At 44.9% G+C, this 23,689-nt stretch overlaps 1 protein-coding gene across 4 annotated transcripts; it reads right to left on the bottom strand.

Annotated features, from left to right (window-relative positions):
• Positions 1-468: 468 nt before the first annotated feature.
• On the bottom strand, positions 469-22,453 carry KIF3A (kinesin family member 3A). 4 transcript variants are annotated; one of them, XM_037397245.1, is made up of 19 exons: positions 22,378-22,453; positions 20,633-20,915; positions 18,930-19,074; positions 18,610-18,694; positions 18,028-18,133; positions 17,137-17,276; positions 16,025-16,222; positions 15,456-15,630; positions 13,673-13,774; positions 12,008-12,079; positions 10,099-10,107; positions 8,322-8,478; positions 7,255-7,435; positions 6,841-6,951; positions 5,933-6,058; positions 4,754-4,807; positions 4,562-4,630; positions 4,203-4,327; positions 469-3,672 (listed from the first exon to the last, which is right to left on the bottom strand). In XM_037397245.1, exons 1-19 carry the CDS (start codon positions 22,381-22,383, stop codon positions 3,624-3,626), a joined length of 2,193 nt encoding a protein of 730 aa, XP_037253142.1. In that variant the 5' UTR covers positions 22,384-22,453; the 3' UTR covers positions 469-3,623. The 4 variants fall into 4 exon arrangements, with proteins under 4 accessions (XP_037253142.1, XP_037253146.1, XP_037253144.1 ...); XM_037397249.1 differs by lacking the exon at positions 22,378-22,453 and adding an exon at positions 21,644-21,925; XM_037397247.1 differs by lacking the exon at positions 12,008-12,079.
• Between the last annotated feature and the right edge of the window lie 1,236 nt (positions 22,454-23,689).

The following is a 23,689-nucleotide window of genomic DNA, read 5'->3' as shown; positions in this document are numbered from 1 at the left end:
AAGGGATGACTCTAGCATGTGACCAACCTGGGTGGTGGTTAAAGTCTCTCTAGCAACAGGGAACTGAAGTCTTGCAGGTATTTAGGTATTACCATTTTGCAACTTATTCTGGCATGGTGTGGGAGAGCACTATGGAAAGTCCCAGGACTGTGCAGGGTTTGGTTCGTGCATCAGCTGAGTCACAGTACTCAAGGGAGCTGCAGAGTTAGCAGACCACAAAAAACTTGTGAAACACCCTCTTCCTTCTGCCCTGTCTACCTCTTCCACAAGAGCTTGCTGCCCAACAACTCAGGGCTTGGCAGTGAGGATCCCCACGCACCCCAGACTCACTTCTCTAACTTCTCCAGCAAGTACTGCACATCACAGAACTGCACAGACTGTTTTAGCTACCCTTCCTGACACAGCTTCGACTCGTTGGGTTAGAAAGATTCTGTATGTACAGTCATTTGACAAACATGCACAGAGGGGAACTAGGAATCAAGAATTTTATTTCTTGGTATGAACATGCTCCAGGGACACAATACATATATATACAGTGTAATGAATAAAGTTTAATCATAAAACAATGAAAAATCAGAAATAAACAGTTAGAAGACCAATAAATAGGAAGACAAATTATACAAAAACTAGTAGTTCTTCCTGTGTACAGGACTGGCTAAGCAGAACTGTTGAGAAAGGTGGAAGTTGGACATGTGCAGACAGTGTAGTCAGTGAAAGGCACTAAGGACCATTTTCCCCTCCTCTTAAAGAAAGGATCAGGAACAAGTTAAATATGAAATAATTCCTTCACACAATGTTAAACAACATAAAGCATCAAAAACCTCAATGTTAAGGTCACTGTTCTGGAATGAGGGGAATCTTCTGGTAGCAAGATGCAAAGATGAGCACACACAATATATATTATGGTAATATGATTTTTGATAAATACTATAGAGCACATACTGACCTGGGATGAGAATGGCTGTATTAAGCTCCTAAAAAAAACCACCCACACAAACCAAACCCCTTCCTCATTAAATCATGTTATGGACCCACAAGACATTCACAGATTGTCCAGGGCTAGAGAAGGCCCATATGATCAGCCAGACTCCCTGGTTTTAAAAGAAAGTTCCCAGAACTTCAGCAAAACACCCTCGTTATAAGGTAAGCCAAGTTGATAGATCATCATGACCATGACAGTTCCACTTAAAGTCCTCTCGAAAGAGCAGATAATTTGTTCTCCAAGCCCCTATTAACAGGCTATTATCAACAGTTTCTCCAATCTGCCAATGAAAAAGCTATGCAAGCAATTAACTGTTTTCTCTGCCCCAAGGCTCACTTAAATAGGTAAAGTACTATTGCTTTCAGCAGCAGGACTGTAACATTGAGTTGTTAAGCATACGCCTTCATAGTTAAGTTTTAAATACTTGAAATGCAGTGTTATGGTTCACTATGGTATCTTTAAGCCACTGATGTCTGTCAGGTAAAAGACTTTTCAACAGTCTTTTTGAAAGCTCAGTTCAGGAGAAACTCTTAAAAACAGATCGTTCAACAAATCTTAGCATAACACCACATAACAATAGGGAAACAACAGTCATCCCTGGTTCTGAGAACCAGTACAGGCTCGGACTCAGAATTGACATAAGGCCTTGGACAAAATGTCACCTAAGCCATTTTCAGTCTGTCTTGTTTGATGAGAAGTATGTCACACAAGATAAACCCAACTCTCCAAGCACATTCAAAGTAAGGTCAGCTCTTCAAGAGAAAAAAAAAAACTAACTACAGCCTAGCTCAACAAAAATTCTGATTTAGCTCTTTCAGTGTGAGGCTAGAAAAAAAATGCTAGTGTTTGTATTTGAATCTTGTATGAACTTAGGTGACACTCCCCCCAGCCTCAAAATAAGAGGGCAGTATGTTGTTTAAGTCATGATCCTGAAAAACACAAAAAAAAAAACAGGGAAAAAGCTCACATCTTGTTTAGAATAGCACTGAATACACCTCCAGAGCAAAATATGCCCTTAAAGACCAGTTTCAACTGCTACGGATCCTGTTACAGACCTGTCATAGAGCCACAAGGTACATCCAGTTAAAAGTTGATCCCCCTTTCTTACTGTCACGATGATTAACTACTCTAAGGACTTCACAAGAACATTCTAGTAATTGCAAATGTGGCTACTAGCAAGAACTCAGGACACCCAAGAAGCTGTCTTGTTCCTTCTGTCATGCTTAAGGTCTCAATTTCTCCATTAATAATCACAGCTTTTTAAACCTCTAGGTAACACTAAGCTTACACGGAAGTTACAGCTAATTACCACCACCCTGGCATGGGAGCTGCTAAGATGCCTGCAGCTGACATGCTCCAGCATGAGTTAAAGCACACACAATCCAAGAGATGCATTTTCTGTGACACAAAAGCAATGTGTTAAAGTGATATGTGTCTATTAGCAGCATAAACATCAAAGAAAAAGAGCAGCCACCACAAATAAATGGTTGTTATTATTAGAGACCAGAATTTTTTTTTTTTCCTCTCACCAGAGCATAGCCAGAAACCTGAGATGATACAGTCTACAAGGGAATACAAGCATCAGTTATTTCAAGGTATCTTACTGTTCTGGGAAAGTTGGGCAATTCATGCCTGTTTTAGTATAGCAGAGTTAAATTCATCCTCAATTTAGAGCACTAATCCAGTGCTCTTGTAGCCAGGGATGAGAAAATGGAGCCATAACGCTCACAGTCCCAGGGCTGAAGCCAAGCCCTAGTGTTACAGCATTCCCCTTAAATAATCTCTGCTGTTCGGATTAAGAACAATTCACATACATTTAAAAAATTCCAGCTCAGAAGCATAAAAAGCAGCCAAAGCAATGCTGCAACACAGCCTTAAAAGGAGGGAAGAGAGCTCTTTTGCCTTTGCACCAAACGCTTCATTCTCCAGAACGCTAGCATCACAAGCAAATAGACAAAAATAAAAGCACTAGACACGCTTGTTTTCTGTTGCACTTAAAGAGAGCATGGTCCCTTCCCACAAGTCTCAGACTTTTGTAGTTCATGTTTCCCCTACCCAACTACTTTCTTTGTACAGCAAGACAGCAAGTCAAGGGACAAAGACTGTGTATTTGATACACAATACGATCAGGTTAACAGCCACAGTGAGGAACACTTAAATAAAAGGGTTTGATGCTCTTAAAGGTTTGCAGCCACCACATTCAAACACAGATCAGTGCAACAGAGGACAATAGTGAAAGCTGCCGGTTATGTGCAAAGCAGGGCAAAAATCAGATTTATCAGCCTTAAATTTTAGGATTTCATCAACCGTTTTGAGTTAACATCTTCTAGCACTTAAACACACATCTAGAACCCTTATTTCCTATACATTTCAACAAGGATTGCCAACAATAGTTTCCCTGCACAACACATTTAACACATGGAATTTCACAACCATCATATATACCAGTTATAATATTATGTTAATATAACATACAATATACAGGCAACTAAGGAAAAATACATTTTTTTAAAGTAAAGCTCCATACCAGCAAGGTATGGATTTTATTAGCCATGTCAGACTGTGCCACCTCTTGAATTCCATATTCTGACCAAGTCTTATACACTCACTGATTTTTACGGCAATTCTGAACAGACCACACCTACTGCAGCAGAGAGTCAATGACGGCTCCTGGCTTTGCTGAGTGTTTTCTGTTTGGAGAGCAGAAAGGAAAGGGAAAAATAACACCATACACACATCATTATGCTGTCTACGGAAGTCAGAAACCAGCTACATTTCAAGTCAAAACTATACAGTGTTACTCTTCCACAAGCATTTGTCAAAACCACACAAAAACAGTCCAAAGAAATCTGTGCTGAAATCTCCCCCAACAGCACATTACTTTCCAGTAATAACCATGTATGTACTGTTGATGTGTCAGCTGTTAAACCGAAACACAGAACACAGTAAAAGCTAAAGCAAGCAGCCAGAAGACGGGAATGCAGCAAAAGGGCATCAGAAAAATTTTCCAGACAAGTCTTTCTGGTCAAGATCTTACTGTCAAAGAGATTTCAGCTTGGTTCTGTCACACTTGGCACTGGTAAACTTTATACCATGCAAAATTTTAGCATTTTGTCTTCTCATTAAGTGTTTGAAGACTTACGGTAAGTTTGTATACACAGACTTAAGCCTTCCCCTGGGTAAATCCCCCATTAAATACAGATACTCCAAAGTTCTTCACCTTCTACCCGTCTTGGGCCTGGATCTTCCTTTTGAAGTCCTTGGCCTCTCCAGCTTCATCAGAGATTGCCTCAAGCTTTCTTCAGTGTAAGCTAAGTAAACATGGGAAAGGTCCACTTCAAAGGGCTAAAAAAAAAAAACAAAAACCCACACACACCAAAAAAATCAAAAAACCCATAAAACGAGATCAGAATGATTTTATACACTGATCAGCAGTGCTTTTGTAACACTAAAAAGGTTATCTCTCCAAAGAAGAGGAAATTCAAATTGGACAGTTTCCCTGTAAATGTGCAGTAGCAGGCACAGGAAGCAGAACTTAGACTTAGGCAGTTCAATACAAGCTTATAAAGAATCACTCACATCTTTCTCTTTTTTATCCAAGACAGGTGTCTGTTTCCTCATATTGTTTCCCGTATATGCAACACATTTCTTAAAGAAAGAAAGGTCTGTTAGTAATGCCTACTGTACACAGCAAAACTGACTACAGCTTTATCAATTTACTTCTGGGCTCAGTTAATGTTAGGTTGTACATGAGCCAGCCAGCTAGCTTACCAGCTGCCATTCTCCAATGTCTTCATTCCAGTGAACGTAGTTTTCAATCATTTCCTAGAAATAAATTAGAACAGTAATTGTTATAGACTTACACAATTCACCCTCCAGATGCCTTTTCCCGGAACATATCTCCCCTAAAGGCTGGACAAGCTGCTTAAGAACAGTCTTGACCGTTCCAAGTTGTTTTTTTCAGGACAGCCATATCACGTTCAAAAACTCCAATTTACACTCTCAAGACTACAGAAGAGAAAAATACCACTCCCAAACTGTATTCATGGGAAGGCCATGCTTGAGTGGGAATTCCAATTATGCCAACGCCATCAGGATAGCAATAAACACACATTGTAATACAGAAAAGACAAAAGATTAAGGGAAATAGCTTTTGTATTTTCTGTTCAATAGCATGCATCATATTTAAGCTCATCATGAATTTCCTGGGTATTGGGTTCACAAAGAAAACAAGAAGTGAAGAGTTCCAAGTTCAATCTTAGTCTTACTACATTGTATTAATACCAGACATTAGCAACCACAGCTTCAAGCACAGCGGAAAAAAGAGGTTTTAAACAGACCCAGAGCATGGGCACATGGTGAATATAGTAGTTAAATATGTGGGTGAATGATTTTTTTTTTTTAAACCATTAGGCAAATATGCTGCAAGAGAACAGACTAGTATCCCCTTGCTTACAATCCCTGAAACATCATACACTGCTTCCCTAAAGCAGATTCCAAAACCATGGAATTGTAGCCAAAGTTATCAAAACCTCCAAGAAATAGAACAAAGCCATTCTGCATTCATTAATCACATCATAGAGCTGGTTTTGGAGCCAAATGCACCTACGAACTCTGATCTTCTTCCAGGTGAACTTCAAGCAGAAGTCCACCAAGTTACAAGAGTCACTTGACAAAAGCACCTTTTCCCACTTTAACATTATCTGGATTGTTAGAACCAGGTGATGGCACAAACACATGAATGCAACCAAGCTGCACCTGCTCAGCTGAGCCACAGCAAAGCAAGGCTCACAGCAACATGTACCAACTCATTTGCACTACAACTTCACAGACAAGTGTTAATTGGTTCACTGTGAACACCTCGGGAAGAGAAAAGCCAGCTCATTCCACTTGTTGGACAGAACAGAAGTTGGAGGGTTCAGCCTGCATAGCACAATCCTACATCTTTACCTGGTAGTCCTGAGGAATGAAGTTGTCTATGATAAGCATCTGCAGACGAAGTTCCCTGCTCAGCTGCCGAATATTCTCTAGTAATCCTTCAATTTCTCTCTGATGCTCTTGTTGCAGATCTGCCATCTGAAAACAAACAAGGCATTTGAGAGGCATCACAGCTAGCTTAAGACATGGTAACAGCCTAAGAGAACAGTCTTCTGCCTATACAAGGGTTTTGGGAAACAAAAGCAAACTCTGGTGATAAGTAAATATTATCTCTAAAAGAATAAACACTCTGAAACATTCTGGCTCAGAGATGGCTGAAAGGAGCATTAATTCTCAGTTTCATAAAAATGAAACTGGCCTTCTGCCAACCCAAGCTCTGCATCAGCTAAGAGCTGATGAAGAGCATGCAGACAAGTTACATCCCTGGCAAGATTTCAAGGAAAATCTCTGATCCCAAAGACAAAATGCACTTTTCATGAAACAGGAACCTCAGACACCAGCCAAAGGGCACATTCATCCAGTGACTGAGGAAGAGATAACAAGGGCAACAGGCAGAAAGGACAGAGAGCTAAGAGCAGAGGAGCATTTAGGCTGCTGCAAAGCAGGAGACTGGACTGCCAGCTAACAACTTACTATGTTTCAGAAATAACCAGGTTTTTTTCCTCGAAGTTCTAAGTCTCTCCATGTCTTGCACATAGCCCCTCTCAGCCTGGATTGGGGAAAAGCTCTACAACGTGCCTCCCATGAAGCTCCAACACCAGACTTAATTAGATCTTTTTGAGTTACATGACCCAAATGGATGGCACAGAAAAACATTTCTAAACATATGGCAATTTCTCCCAGTGTTACAAAGCTGTTGGCTTACCCTTCCCAGCTACAGTCCCTCACGTGATCACAGGCTGAGGACTTTAGACACTAACCTCTGATTTTGCAGCCATAAGCATTGTCCAAACTTTCTTCAGCTTTTTGGTTTTCCCCTGTGCTTCCTCCTGGAGGCTTGTGTACTTCTCCTCGATGTCCAAGCGTTCTTGCTGTGTGCAACATTTAGCACAGACATCCACACGTTAACATAAACAAAGAAACTATCTGCAATAGTATGAACAAGAGGAGAAACTACTTGAACAAAAAGCATTTGCCAACGGCACGGAGGCCTGGCTGAACCAGGCTAGCTCAGACCCAGTGATCGCCCTGCCACCGTACGGCCTCCAAACTCGTTAGCTCCTGCTGCGCACACAGGGTAGAGCCCACTTCACCCAAATGAGCAGTGCCCAAGGCACAAAACACGGTGTGCCCTGCCATTGCTGTTTTCAGACAGCTACAGCATATGACCCCACCTCTTTCTCCTCAAGCTCCTTGCGAAGCTGTTCCGCTCTCTTCCTTCGTTCTTCCAGTTCCATATTAGATTCTTCTAGAAGCTTCTCTTGCTCCTCTGCTTTTGCCAGCAAGTCTACTCCTCCCACAATTACCTTCTTCTCCAATGCAGACAGCTTCTCCAACAGGGACTGGTGCTCTTGTCTAGAGACACAGGTAAGTGTAAAACTTCCTAACCTACAGTGCTTGCGCAGCAGCAGGTCCAGCTCAGTTGTACAGCCCAGACAGCATTCACAGGGCTGGAAAAACTTGTCTTGCTGCCAAGGGTTTAAGTGGGGGTGAAGCAGTACAAATGGATGCAGGGAGTTGCTTGTGCTCCAGCTCCCATTGCTTTCTCAGAAGCAAAACAGGTCAGCAGACAACTCTCTTCTGCTGCAAGTCCCCTCTGTGAGGGGCTGCAAAGCACCAGCAATATCACCAGGCTACCCAAGGCACCCTCTCCCCAAGAGTCCTGCCAGTACAGCAATGCCCAGAGGCAGGTGCAGAAATGGAAGTGAGTGAACAGAGATCAAGGCAGGGCAGCTGAGATACAAACCAGGAATGCTGGCTGCTGTCCGAGCAGCTTCTGACAGCAGGACTGTCCTATTCGCATGGGCCAGTGCAGTCTCAGCAGCTTTTCAGCTCCAGAGAGGGGAACCCCTACACCCAAAGTGACAAGCTCCTAAGAGTATGCTGCAGAAAACCTGGCTTGCTATGCAGCTATTACCCACTGACCAAGGAGTACAGCTGCTCTTCACAGGTCTCCAGGGTTTGGAGGAGTCATTTATGTTTCTACTCTATCTTACACAAGCAGACAAAGTTCAGAGAAGAAAGAAGTGGCAAAAGGATAAAGTTTGTCTTTTCCATCTGTTTTAAACTCTGAAAGCAAAGTAAGCTCCTCTTTCACTTTGATAATAGCAAGAGCTGATATTCAGTTTACACAGTCTGACAGACACCTCACCATAAATCTCCAGATATCTATAACTGCATTGCAAACTAAGGAAGGAAAAACCTGTACAACCACACAAACTGCTCTGAGCAGGGTACTTACTGAGCTTTAAGCAAATCTTTTTCCCTTTTCTCCAGTTCAGCTCTGGCTTTGTTTCTTTCTTCTTCTTCCATATCAAGCTTAGTTTCAAGAGCTTTTCTCTCCTCTTCAATCTTTGCTTGCATCTCTACCATCTTATCAGGGGAAACTTTCTTTTTGCCTTTGGAAGAGACGGGGGGGAAAATTAGTTCACAGAAAAATAAGATAGCCTCTGTATCAAGGCATTTTTTCCCCAGTTCAGATTCAACACTTGCATTTAATAAAAATTTAATTAGATGTCACCTCCAAGCTGGGCACAACTCAAGTCTTTCAAATCCCTTTTTAACACTGACTAGTTGCCACCAGTTCCTACAGAGAAGCAATGCTATATAACTAACACGAACTAATGCCCCCAAAATAGAAAACACATGAAGAACAACACTTGGAGAGGGAACACTGCCCAAGAAGAAGTCCGAGCTCGAAACTCAGATGTTCTAATTATGCAGACTAGACCAAATGAAGGGAGACAGAAGACTGCCTTGACCTGCAACTACAAGAGCTGAACTATCAAGAGTTACATACTGAAATGTCAGCTTAGCATCCCCACCAGCCCTCATTCATTGGGCTCCTTACGGGCTTACCTACTGCAAAATGAGCACATAGATACTTTAAGAACACACTACTATGAAAATACAGAGACTAGAGAAATGCCAAACGGCCCTATGAAAAACAGGCTATTAACAAAACTTTTTGGTGGTATTTGACTTATGTAACAGTGACTACACAGATTTTAAAGTACTGAGGTTTGCTATGACTAGTCAGCTGTGTCTTTACAACATAATTACTACCACAGCAAACCAGTAACATTTCACAGAAAGCTGCAAAGGAAGCAGCCAGAGTCTGTCTGAAGAGCTAGCCTCAAACTCCCGCGATTTTGAAACAAAGCGTGAGGTTGCTGCTCCAGGAAGTCACTCTGCAAGCCCCGAGTCAACTTTCATTGTAATCCCAAGAGGGCCTAAGGGAGGTGAACACAGAGATCACTGGGGGTTATCTGGAGTGAGAGCATGCCCAGCCTACGTGCATTTCCTCAAATCCACAAGTCTCCCACAAGTCCCAAGTCTCCCTTTATTCATTATAAGCAAATCCTTCATTTTCCTGTGTTGTTCTTCTCCAGACATGGAAAAACAAACCCAAAAAATGTAGAATCCAGATGCCTAGAAACTAACAGAAGCCTTCAACTGTCAAGGGACCTTTTTTCCCCCCACAGTGACATAATGCATATAGTCAGAACATGCTTGAGGACGTTGTTCAGTTAAAGGCTTCCCTTTCCTCCAGTCTTTATTCAGCTTTATACACATATATAATCTCTAGCAGACAAAACACCATATTTTTAAACATACATGTACACACATAAACACATATGGATATAGATATGTATGTATCTGTATACACATTTGTTCATGCAAGACAATTAGTTTTGTGACAAGGTAAGGACTTTAGCACTAGAGCAAACAATGCCTTAGCTTCCATCTGCCAAACTTTGAGATCAGATAATAAGCACTTATTTCTGGATTTGTGGTGGGGAAAAAACCTCTCTCCAATTAGTCTTTGAGTAAGAAGCTTTCTGAAAGTGCTATACAGAGCTCATCACAGAGACAGGCCAGGTAAAGGCTTCTCACTGTTAGTGCACAGCCCTATACATTCTCAGTTTAAGAGAAAAAGGTGAACTAAACCAAGTTTTAAGACTCTTTCACAAGCTCTGCAATTTTATTACAAGGAGGTGGAAATCAATTACACCAACCTGCTTGATCTTGCATTAAGAGGAAGTAGAAAGCAAATCGCAGAGAGGCAGCATATGCATAAAAAGAGGAGGAAAGAAAACATATTATTGCCTTGGTCATCTTGGACAATCATCAGCATCAGAACAAACATTCACTATATATATATATGCACATTTCTAGAGTGGAAAACAGAGGATAATTGTCACTGAAAAACTCCATTAGAGCAAACATTAGTGCATCACGATTTTATGCTAAAGCAGAGAAAGTTTCTGTACTTCAGAGTGCTTTGCATATCCAGGATAATCTTCAGCTCACTCTTGCTTTCTTCTGCCCATTCAACGCAATGCAGAATCTAGAAGTACTATTATGAGCCTGCCGCAAAGATCATGCCCTAAGAAACAATTAAAGAGGGTAGATTTCTTCTTCAATAACAGACCTAATGCTTCCCCCCATACTCAAGATAGCCAATTCTGTTATATTACCTGCAAAATAGAATGCGTCTTCTGTATGCTAATAAGTTTTAACCAAGTTTCCAAGCCAATCCTTTGTAAGATACATGACAGTTGCACATAGGGAGACTCAGCACAAGATTTCTCCATTTAATTACACAGGGGATTAGTAGGTTAATTTGCAGTAACTGATGCTTCCATAGAGGTATATAGCCAGTTTTGGTTACTCAAGCAAGTGCAGCAAAAAAGGCAGGACAGGAAAGGGATAATGAAAGCCACCACATGCAAAAGGGTCACGCTTGAGGACAGTTAATATCCCAAACCACACATAGCTATACTTATCCTAATCACCAAAAGCCCGGTGCAACTTCTATGGAACTGTCTCCAAACTTGCAGGAGATGGACTCATTCACCCGCTGCCACATCAGTGGTTTGCTATTAACTGTCCTCATCCAAATAAAATACTCAAGGTTTCGAGCAAGCTTTGAAAGAGCAAATTTGAAGCAAGCAGATTCCAAGCCTACCATCCTATGACCCACCAAAGGTCTCCCTTAAAATTGTGATCCTTCTTAACCTTCTATCGCGCTTTCTCTGAGCTGATGCCTTCTACTAGTGTAACTAGTATAAACGTGATTGAAGCATCCAGTAATACTTTCCAGACCCTCTCCACACAGGGAGGGGAGCAGACTGCATCCATACAGATAACCACAACAGTTGGTGAAGTCACTACAAGCCAAGTCCTAAGATGCGATTTCTTTCTTTTGTCATCACTAATTGATTGTTGAGTTTTTAAAGTCACAGAGCCCTCTCTCTGACCAGGAGCAGACTTCTTCACTTCCAGACCACAATCTAGGTGCCTTGTCCTCTGAATTAAACCCCACTGATCAAAAACGTAATATCATGGGGCAGTTAAACCCCAACCACCATCAAGGGTGAGTTGTTTTGGTTTTTTTTAAGTACCTGCCAAAATAAAGATGATCAACCAAGTATTACCACATTTTCTTTGCAAGTATAAATATACTGTTGATTGCTCCATTTGTTTTCTCCAGAACTAATTCTGAGAAGGCAGAGCCCAGTATAACACAGCACAACCCATTTCACCTGTCCAGCTGTTCTTTTCATAAACTCATACTGTAGCAACTCACATAAAGTTAGCTCAGGCTTTTTCCTGGTATTTTAAAGGGAGCATTTAATACAGAGTTGCAAACTTTTTAACCTATTTTTTTCTCAGTTGTCTTTGAGCCTTGCTCAGGTAGCATACTAAATTGCTTCCTATTCTCTCTTGTACCTGGCTAACACTGTCCACATTGAACAACTGTTTCAAGCACAGAAGCAGCAAAGGAAAGGCATGCTTTAGCAGAGTTAAAAGCTCAGGTTTATCTTTCCAACAGACATAGCAGGGAACAGTGCAGCATTGCAAAATGGAGTGTGCAGATTATGGAGAGGCCAAAGCTTAAAGGACTTAAGAGCTCCCACTCACTAGTGAAGGACTTATCCAGAGGTTTCTCTATGACAGAGCATGTGGAGTCTGAACTACTGCTGCTGCTACTGCCTGGAAAACAGAAATGCGTCCCACAGAAAAACCCAGAGAGGAAAGAAACATGCAGATGGGAAGTTAGTTCTGAAGTAAAGAAACCCAGTCGGGCCAGCAACCTAGTTCAGAAAGGCACAAGTTCCCATTAGGAAGCATTGGCTAGGATCCCTCCCAGACTCAGCTTGCAAAGCCACCATTTCCCAGCACAAAATAGCATGCTCAGAAAGACACTTCAGTTAAAACCCATCTTAACCAGCCTACAGCTTAAAACAACATGCCAAGGCAGCTTTCATTTCAAGCAACAACAGCACAGACCAGATCATAGTGGAGAAGGCTGTGGATATCTGCAGTAGCAGAGGATTCAGTGACCAGGAGTCTTTTCCAGTCTTATGTGCGTGGCAACATGCACTCTTCCCTCCAGAAGGCAGAATCGGCTTAGACAGTTACTGTGCATACTGCTGCTAAGCACCACCCTTACTTGAAGAAGTTAACATAGCTAGTTTGGAACCCGAGCAAGTCAATTATTTGCCCTCTACTCCTTTCAAGCAAAACTTTGAAGGTGGTCTCCTCTTAGGAGGAGATTTGGGCAGGACTTCGTTTCTTGATGGAGACAGTGGTCAATCTTTTCACTTCTAGAAATTGCCAAAAGGTGAAAAATGAAGTCAGAGTCATTACAGCTATCAAAGACATGACAAAGGTCATTTACAACTCCACTTGGACAGATAGTAAATGAAGAAAGCGCATCTAAAATGGGAACACTTAAGAATCCTGTTAAACTGATGTGGGTGCTTCAGGACAGGAAAGCAGTTTGAATGGCAAAATCAGTCTACTAGACAAGCTCTAAGTTTAGGTGTAGCATTGGGCTTGATTTCTCTACTCCCCATGAGGAAATGTCAGAGAGGTTCTGGGGCACAGCAAGCTCCCTGGGAGCCACAGCATCCCATGGTACACAGTGACCTGCAGTTGTAGGTTCAGCAACATCCCTTTGGATTTAGATGTTACACAGTTGTTTAACACTGATGTGGGACAAAGCCATGGGGTTTCCAAAATGCTCCCAAACAAGGGGTGTGCAGTTCCCATCCAGCCTTTCAGCTTGCACAGAGACACCCAAAGGTCAAGTTTTTCCTCTACCAACATAGAGCAGGACACCAGAAAAGTCAGTTATTGAACATCCATAAGACAGATGAATCCTTTGCCTAAACCACAGCCAAAATTCCCCTCCAACCATTCCCATGGTTACAAAAGCCACATCTGCCTACCACTGATCTTTGGTTCCTTCTTCCTCCCACCTCTGTGAGCAGAGGAAGTTCCACACCACAAGTCACAAGCCATACACAGCCACCTTGCGGCAACCAAGGAGCCACCACAAAAGAGAATGTTACCACAAGCACAACTACCCAAGTGGAAGCAGATACTACACAGGTTCAGAGCAGTCCGTCTACAGAGATGGCACCAAATAGCTTCATTTGTAGAAGAGGCATGATAATTGCAGCGGCAGTAGGGCAGCTCTACAACTCCACTTTTCCCCACCTGGCTCTGGCTACAGTTTCTGACACCAGTTCCTGGGTAACAGGAGACTAGTGGCACTGACAGGAATCTCTACTGCCTTACCCCGCCGTTTCTTCCGCTTCTCCCCATCGTCTCCAATCTCCCCATCATCATCTTCATCCTCCTCTTCAGAATCACTGCTCTCTGAACCAGATATCTCTTCCCCTAAAAGAGAAGAGTGTGCTTTCTGATGCGCTTTCCTTCACCTTGTATCAGCTTGTTACTGTGACAGCAGCATTTGCCCAAACCCAGCAGTATCTGACATGAGCACCTGCAGAAGTCATTAAATGTTGAGTAGACAGGCAGATTGCCATGGTTCAGGAAGCTTAAGGAAAATCAAGATAAGCAATGTAATACTGTGAAGTCACTGTGTGTACGTTAAAGCTCAAATGGGTGCCTTTCATAGCAAATAAAGCATCCCTTGCACTGTCAAAGCACTAAGATATAATGTTTTCCTAGCAGAGTCTCCCCATACCGCCTCTTCCATCTCAGATGGAAGATTAAATGGTCAGACAAAGTTCCCACAAACTTGAGACTTCATCAGACACCTGTATACATGAAGCTAGACGGCTGTTAATTGACAAAAACATCCAGTTTCACAAATGTTTATCAGTGTTGCCACTGCAGATATGATGCTCAGATGTGTTGGGCTGAGTTTGGAAACCAAACCAAATAGAATTCAGCATTTAATATCCTGGCCTCCAAGTAATGTTAGCAAACATAAGGCTCTTTGTTCTGTAGCTTAGGGTCTAAAATTTAAGAAGCCACCCTCCACCCACCAGGGATGGAACAGCTACACCCAGCTCCCAACCGTTGAAAAAAACATTACTGACCATTTCCTGCTTCTCCCGAATGGGGCAGAGTCCAAACAGCAAGCCATGCTGGACTTACTGCTACAGCCCTTCTGTGCTGTGAGCATCTCTCTGGAGAGAGATGTTGTGCCAAGGTCATGGTTTAGTAAACTCCCTCTGGCAGGGTCCTTCATAGAATCACAGAATGGTTTGAGTTGGAAGGGACATTAAAGATAGTCTAGTCCAGCCCCCCTGCCACAGGCAGGGACACCGGCCACCAGCCCAGGTTGCCCCCAGCCCCATCCAGCCTGGCCTTGAGCACTGCCAGGGATGGGGCACCCACAGCTGCTCTGGGCAGCCCGTGCCAGCGCCTCGCCGCCCCCGTGGGGAAGGGTTTCCTCCTAATACCTAGTCTGAACCTCCCCTCTTCCAGCTTAAAGCCATTCCCTCCTTTTCCTACCACTACACGCCCTTGTAAAAAGTCCTTCACCAGCTTTCCTGTAGGTCCCCTTTAGATACAGAAGGCTGCTATAATGTCTCCTCAGAGCCTTCTCTTCTTTGATGCTGATGGACTAATATGTGTCACAAGGCCAAAGTTACAGAGCTTAAAGAAGCTTCTTGTTTCTCCATGTAGTGTTTGAAAGTCAGCCCCAGTTCTAGCTCCACAACTTTGGTTCGTTCCCCACCCCCCCCAAAAAAAAACCCGCATCCCTCCTCCTCAAACTGGGAAAACATTTGGTCTTTACTTATTGTACGATTTAGTTCCCTATACAGTGTTCAGAGCCCTCCTGCTCACCATGCAAGTCTGGGCACACCTTGCTTAGCCCAGAAGCCACCCCTTAGCCCAGGGCCAAGTGCCACCCAGATGACAAAGCCAGGTCCCCCCCAGCCCTTGGGATGCCTCTCCCAGAACCCCCCAGGGAAAACACCACCGGGACACTGACCTGCACTGGCTATCAAACTCATGTGACATCTTCAAATAGCAAAGAATGCTCGCACTCAAACTGAATGAGCATTGCTGCAGAGAGAAACACCAGGAGGAAGGAGAATCTCACCTTCTTCCAGTTTTTTCTTAAGCTCTTCAATTTCTTTCTGAAACTGGCGGAGCAAAGCATCCTTGGGGTCTTCATTAATCCTGGCCTTGTTCTTTATATTCTTGGCTCGGTTTGCATACCTGAGAGTGCTGATAGTCTCATCGTAGTTATAGTCTGCTGGTCCAATGTTTGCACACTGTGACACACAGGAAACCAAGTTACTAGAAGACAGAGTGTCAGAGCCTGGAACAGGTCATTTCAGGGACCCATCCCCAGCTTTGCAAGTCTCACACTGCTACTCTTTCCCAAGACTTCCTGCTGCTTCTACACCAAAGCTGGTTTTGGCTACCCAAGCATAGCTTCTATTTGATCATGTAATGTACATTTATACATTTGCCCTGTGCTTAGAACCTCACCTGTACAGAGGCAAAGATAAGAGACAAAAATATGTATATGGAAGGTTCTCTGAGCTGCAAACAGCTCTGAAAAAAAAGAGGTAAATACCAGCCTGTTCTCATGGCAAAGTCACTATGCTATCCCTGTAAAAATGCAGCTTGACAGCTAGCACTGGAAAGGGCGTCTCAGCTTACCATCATGGTTTTGGAGTTGCCCCCCAGAGAATCCTGAAGGAGCCGTGTAAGTTTGGAGTTACGGTAGGGCACGTGGGTGCTCTTGCCATCCACCAGCGCAGAGATAACATTCCCCAGCGTCGAAAGAGAGAGGTTGATCTTAGTAGCTTCCTTCAGTCGCTGCCCTGTGGCTCCAGTTTTCGCCTGCCTTTCAGAACCCTGGAAAGGGAACAGGAAGCAAAAGTTACAACAGATCATCTAACACATCTCCTCCCTCCAAATACAATCAACTACACCTGAAGTCATGCTAGCAGCCATGTCACTTTCATCCATTATTAAGAGAACCTAGCCAAGTACCTCAGACACTGTTAAAGAGACAAGTCAAACAGGTCTTAACTAAAGCTTTCAGTGCCAGCAAATTCTGGATTGCTCAGAGTAATGCAGCTGGGAAAGTGAAGATTTTGTCCCTGTGAACAAAAGCATTATAAGAAGCAAGTCAACAGTTATGAAGCACCTAGCTGCAGCTGCTAAGCACAATCTCCAGCCTTTCCTATCAGCAGGTCAAGGAAGAAAAGCAACACTGAAATTACTGTAAAGAGCTTCATAGAGCAACCTAAACATACATCATGTAAATAAAGTTAACATGCAGACACTGAATGCCTTTAATCTCCCCTTCCCTGCACCTTCTCTGAGGAAAGCTACTCCAGCATAAAGTTCAAGCCAAAGATGCATTTTGCCAGCACGGTTACATTGATCCAAAGTGAGTGACAAGAGGGAGGGAACCTGCAAGTGATGAACTGTATGATAACAACCCCCCAAAAAACACCCAGCCTCTTGAAAAGACCCAGTTATGCTGTCCAGAGAGCTCTTTCCAATGTAGTTTATCCATTTAATGATTATTTTATAGAAGCAAAAAAGCCCTTTTACCAGGACAGGCTCTAGCTACACTAAAGACTTCCTAGTACACTTCTGATTTAAGGCCCCAAATGAATACTTCACAGAAGTCAAGTATCAAACAGAAGGTGGGCTCTAGCCATCAAACAATGGACATGCCCTTTACTGTGCCTTCAAGAGTGCACACATGAGCAGCCATGCGCACCATGCATTATGGCAGACCCAGCTGGTCTACTTACAGCAAGATCAACGAGGTGCAGTTTGCCCATGCGCACATGCATGTTTCCATCAACCCCCTTCTCACTGCACTCAATAGTGATAGTGAAGATGGCGTGCGAACGAGAGCTGTGTTCATTCATGTTTGTGGCACCAACAGAACCTTTTAATAGAGAGAAAAAGCAATGTTGTCTTCAGAGTTAATCACACTCTCCCTGCTCTCAAAGAGGACTCATCCCAACCCTGTTTTTCAGAATGTGGAAGAGGGATGCTCAGACTTGGCAAACTGTATTCTTAGGCACTGAAGTTGCAGCACCTCTCCAATCTGGACTAGCAGAAGAGTTACAGCCTGCTGTAGCTCTAAGCCAGCCACAGACTCTCATCCCAAGAGCAGCAGTAGTTCTCATCTGTTTCTTTAAGGCTACAAAGATCAGTAGTCTGAGGTATTCACAGCTGATCCCTGAAAAAAGCTGTATCTTGAGAAATCAGAACACAGTAATCCATGACAAGAGCAACGGTAGCCAGAACTTTAGGCCATAAAAGGATCTGAGCTTAACTAAGGAGTCTTCCAGAGAAGAAAAACCCTCCCACTCACAGCACAGGGCTAGTTGTTCATCCTGATCAGAAATGAAGAGGGAAAAGGACCAACACACACACACCAGTAGTTCTGAAAATATCAGCTGCCCTCATTGCATCCTCCCCTTTGCATTTCCCCCACTGACACTGGCCATTGTGGGAGGCACAGCCTTCTTTATTTGCCCCTGCAAAAATGGGTTTGGGAGGAGTTACCCTTTCTGCTCTGCTCAGCTAAACAATCTTTCCAGTGCTAGAACCAGGATCTCTTACTGTGGTCTCATAATCAGACCTTTCTTCTGCCTGAGCTATAAAAACCTGCCCACAGCAAGGCTACGTACGGTTCTTGTGGCCCAGAGTCATGATTCTGTCCATATCGTCTGCATTGTTTACGACATAAGCTGAAAGGTCTTTGATATAAACTCCCACATCAGGTCTCTCTTTAACCTAAGAGAGAAACAGTTTAGACTGAGCATCCTTAGGAGATCCCCAACAGCAATTTTCAGTGGCCCTGTCAGTGATTTACTCCTCCTGGTTCTGGTTTGCACATAAAACACCCCAACACTCAGAATCAGAGCAGCTAAGGAAGACTCATGCAGGACAATATTCCACTGGTTTCCCATGGTGGCAAACAGTGACTTTACATCTCAGGCTCCAGTTTCTAGAAAGACTGCCAAGGGGCCTTTGGGGCAGAACTGCAGACACAAAACTGACTCAGATGGAACAGCCCACTTCTCCCTGTGCAACTGACCAAGTGCAAAAGAATCAGAAGTCAGTGATATCCATCTGCTGTTCCTTAAAGGAAACAGTACACATGCCAAGAAGCCAAACCTCCCACTTCCCTTCAAGTGCTCCTCTTGTCTTTAAAATATAAGATTGTTCACTGTTCAAAAGAAACATTATATTCAGAACAACAGGCTCACCTCTAATCTCTGTGTCTGGTCTTTCCCTAGCAGGTCCCGCACTTCTTCATTGTAAATTTCCAGGTAAGACACACGAACTAAAAACCTGAAGATAAAAAGTAGCTTCCTTAGCAGGACATTTGCAGAAATTCAACACAATCACAGAGTGCAAAGAAAACACAGTGATATACCAACACAATCCTGCTACCCCATCAAAAACTGCCCGAGTAGGAGTCTTTCAGCTAGGGCCAGAGGTACCATTTCAGTTGCTATTGTCAAGGTCAGGCTCCTGCTACAGATGGATACACAAAAGACAGAAGCAGTGAAGAGAAGCTGTTTACCTTGTATCCCCCTCTGCCTTGGCAATGTGACCAAATATATGAGCAAAGGAATTGGGAATGATGCCTCTAAGCTCAGGAACTGCTCGGACCCCTTCCATGGTGAAAGTTTTGCCTGTTCCAGTCTGCCCATATGCAAAAATAGTACCTGAAGGATAAGAAGACATATGAACAAATGCTAAGAAGCTGCTAACCACAGTTTTACCTCAACCCTTCTTAGCCTGATAGCACTAAACACTTCTGTTGTTAAGGACTTGAAATTTTCCACCCATGCAGTAGATACTGTACAAGGGTGAGAGCAAAAGAAATGCTGAACAACCACAGCAAACAGGGCCGAACCACTGTTTTACCCAGCCTGCAAAATATCCAAGAAAAAGTCAGCTTGTTTTAACTGTGCAGCATGATTAAAGTACAGAGCACTAGTACGCTTAGGTCTCACACACAAATAATTAAGGCAAGCCCAATTAATAACATGGTCAATTAGAGGAAGATCATGATACACCAACTACAAAACCAACTCCTGCTAGCCCTCTAAGCCACAGCAGAAACAACATGAGGCTTCTACAACACAGGCCACAGCACAAGCCCAGTTCTGAACCTGCACATGCAGCTACAATTTGGACTAGAGAATCAACCTGCACAGGAAGACATCCAGAACCTTCACTGAAATCCCAGACTCTAGTACTCCAGAAACGTACTGGTTCTTAAGTTTAGCCTAGCACTGCTGAAAAGTCAAGTCAGAAAAGCTGAACAGAAGGTTTCAGTTGCAGACCTACAGTGATGGCTTAGTCCAACTGCCTGACCAGTTCAGGGTTGAGCACAAGTTAACGCATGTTGTTAAGGGCACTATCCAAATGCTTCTTAAAACACCAACAGGCTTTAGGTGTTGACCACCCCTCTAACAAGCCTGTTCCAGTGTTTGACCACCCTCTCTGTAAAAAAATGCTTCCCCAAGGCCAGTCTAAAGCTTCTGTGGTACAGCTCTGAACCATTAATTTTTCAACCACGAATTTCAATCAGCTGAAACCTGGGTATGTTAGCACAAAACTTTATTAGGCATTTTACAAGCCTTTAAGAATTTTTAATATACTACTGTTTATAGCACACCGTTATGGAAAACAGTAATTCACTTCCTTACTAGCACCTGCTTTCCTCTACACAATACATTTACATGCACCACACACACGCATGTAAATCATGGTCATACTCTTCCCAGCTGTAGAAAGCAACAGACTGTGTGGGGTAGGACAGATGTGTTTAACTAGTCATCTTAGTTTAAAACAGCAAAGTTCAGAGGAGAAAATACAGCAGTTATATGCACAAGTCTGGTATGCATACCTAGTTACTGCAGGAACGTGGCAGCTGCCTGGTTACTGAAATTGTATAGTGAAGAGCCGCTGAGGATTCTAATAATGAGATAAAGCGCATATCTTTTGCAAACAGAAGATACAGAACAAAAACAATTCAGCTAACTGACCTCAGCCAAGTCTTGTTCATCACCAGTCTCCCACTGTTAACGATCATAGTAGGCACAACCATCGAGTTCTCAGAACATGTACCTTCAGGCTATTTTAAGTCAGATGCCACAACAGAAACTATACAGGGCTATAGCCCTCAAAGTGAAGCTAACTTAAATAAGATCAGCAAAAACTCTAACAATGCAAAGAACAGGAGATAGGATCCTCAACTTTAAACAAGGGACTTACCATTGTACCCTTCTAGGACAGAATCAATAATAGGTCTTGCAGTTAAATTATAGACATCTAGCTGTTTACTCTCTGGTCCAAACACTGTATCAAACGTAAATGTCTTGGGAGGCTCATTGGATGAGTCTGTTTTATGAACAGTTATAGTTCCTCTCATTTCATCCACATTGACTGCCATTTTGTAGCCTGTAGCTTTCTCTCGTTCATTAAGAGGCCGGCATCGAACAACAACCTTGACATTATCACAGCTCTCTGGCTTGTCCAGCTTCTCAGGCTTGTTGATCTATAATTATTAAAGAAGAAAAAACCACCAAAGGCTGTAACACCACTGTTAACATACTTGCCTGTTTAAGCACAAACAACGCTGTTGAATCGACTCAGGCAGATGCCTATGTCCATAGGATTGCACACTTGGGGACTTAAAGCCAGAACTGGTGTATAATTAAAGCTGAGAGAATAATGTACACTTACTCAGCCAATGCAATCGTTTTCTGTTTGCCAACGTGGAAACCAATCAAGTAAAATTTGATAATTCCACATTCAATATCATCTAAGAATTTCTTTAAGAAACAAGTTCATGCTTGCAAACAACCTGCAAGCAGTTTGCTGGAAGTAGGTGCAGCCATACCATTGTTATACACTAACACCGACCATGCTCCCGCACTGGAGCACACAAGTCTCAAACCTTAGAGATGACATAAGCAGACACGAGTCAGCACTGGCTGAAGGGCATTCATTAAGTTACAAGCTTCAGTACACTAGCTGAATTTTAATCATTTAGGAAATTCAAAAGGTGCATTATAAAGTCTCACAAGCCTTTTCTTTCACAAAGTACTTACAAGTTTTGAAGCACCACTGATTAATTTGATGTCACATGCTTCTCCTGATTAAATAAATCTAAAAGCCATTTGATATAGTAAAGTCTCAGCCACAACCCTTGGTGCTAGGTGCTGCAGCTGATCATTTAACGACTTCTAAAGCAGCCGTCTCGGATGTCAACAAGAAACAAACCCCGTTTCCAAGCGCCTCTCCCACCAGCTGCCTAGATTCCTCTCAGGCCTTCGCAGAGACCAGGAACAGCTTCTGTTCCTCTGGCGGAACGAGAGCGATCAGCCGCGTCTCGGCGGGGAGGATCCCCCAGGGCCGTTCCACCACCGCGGGTGCAAGTTTCTGGCATCAGCTGCCGAATCAGCGACCCCAGCGCACCAGCCACGCCGCCCTGCGCTGTCACCCGCAGCCGCCCAGCGGAAAGCCGGCGGGCCCAAGCGCTGCCCAGGGCAGATCCCAGCCTGACACCCAGACCCGCGCCCCGACCCCCCAGCAGCGGCTCCGCCGCACCGCGCCCCGCGCCGACAGCGCCGGGCCGGGGCCGCTGCGGCTCGGGCGCGGAGGCGAGACCTTCCCGTGAGAGGAGGGAGAGCCCGGCCTCGGCCTCCCGCCGCCTCTGCCCAGAGACCTGCCGCCACGCCCCGCCGCCTGACAGGCCAGCACAGGCCGCCCGCCACCCCCCACCACGGGCGGCCCCTCACGCCGGGAGCGGGAGCAGCAGAAGCCGCGGGGGCTGCGAACCCCCCCACGGCGGGCGCCGCGGCTCCTGTCAGCGACAGGCCGAAGCATGCGGGAACCGGACGACCCCAGGGCCGGGCTGCGCCCCCTCAGGCGGCGGCGGCGGGGGGGGCCGCCGGCACTCCCCGAGTCGCGGTCCCCGAGGGCTCCCTCCCCGGGGCGGCCGCGGCTGGGCTCACCGGCATGGCGGCAGCGCGCGGGCGGAGAGCTGCGCCGGGCGCGAGGCACCCGCCGGGCGGCACAACGGAACAATAACAGCACCGCGCCTGCGCCCGCCCCGAGCCGCCCCGGCCCGCAGCCAATCCCCGCGCGCTGCGGAGGCCGCGCACCCAATAGCTGGCGAGGAAAGGAGGGGACCGGCCTGCCCCTCGCGGCCATAGGAGCTCGGCTGCAGCCAATGAAAGGAGTGGAGGGGCGGGGGGAGGGCGGGGCGTCGCCATGGGAACGGCGGGGGCGCGGAGCGGGCCGTGGCGCCGCCCTGGCGGCCTTGCCCGACGGCCCCGCATCCCGGGGTCCGCTACTGACAGGCCTCCATGGGGCTGGCAGAGCTCTGGGGGTTCTGACAGGGCTCCAATGGGTCTGACAGGGCTCCAGATCTCTGACAGGGCTCCGGGGCTCTGACAGGGCTCCAGAGCTGACCAGGCAGCAGCCCCAGCCAGTTCTCCATACAGGCAGAAAGTCCATGTCCTTCTTTTCCTGACCCCTGATCAGTGCCTCACTCCCCCCTCTACAGTATTTCTGCACAACCAAACCCTTCTGCTGGCCAGTCGCAGGGCACTGTTCCAGTCGCTGCTCCCCGTGCTGCCTGTGCTCAGACACCAAGGACTGGGATCCCAGAGTATGGCCAGGAATAACCAGCAGCAAGCAGCGAGCACAGAAACAGACTGGGGACTGTAAGTCAGTTGTGCTGTATTTTTGACAGAGGGCTGCATGCGTGAGCAGGAATGTGGATGGGATTGATGTGGGGCTTCCAGAAGGGTTTCTAATCTCACCCACCGAACTCACTAGTATATCGCAGGGCCGGGAATGCACTGGTAATGACAAGACAGGGCCATTCCCTCACCTCACCCCCAGCTGAGCATCACCAGGTGAGTCAGTTCAGCAAACACAGTCGCTTTGCTATTTACACATTGCCATAGTATTACTCAGCTGTACTGTATGCAAAGATTTGTAGACTAATAGAGTAATTTAGCACCAAGAAATGTATAACCCAAAGGGCTGCTGAGAGAATAGGGAGTTGTGTGTAGGCAGACAAAGCCGAGGAACAAGAAAATGTTTAACATAAAATATTGGAACAGGTTCCCTACAGAAAATGGTGTGTGAGAAAAACAGAGGGAACCAAGGAGCCAAGGGGAAAGCTGAGGAGAGTGGTTGTGAGAGCTGGAGAGGCCCTGGTTGGAAGAAAACATGGGGTGAAACAAGGATGCTGGCAGAGCAGCCCAGCCCTGGGAGGGGTGACAAGGATGCATATGCTCCATGAAATAAATAAAA

Source organism: Falco rusticolus, chromosome 8, assembly GCF_015220075.1.
Source record: "Falco rusticolus isolate bFalRus1 chromosome 8, bFalRus1.pri, whole genome shotgun sequence".
Lineage (NCBI taxonomy): Eukaryota > Metazoa > Chordata > Aves > Falconiformes > Falconidae > Falco > Falco rusticolus.
The sequence above is the reverse complement of the archived record's forward strand: the minus strand, read 5'-3'. Positions and strand labels throughout refer to the sequence as shown.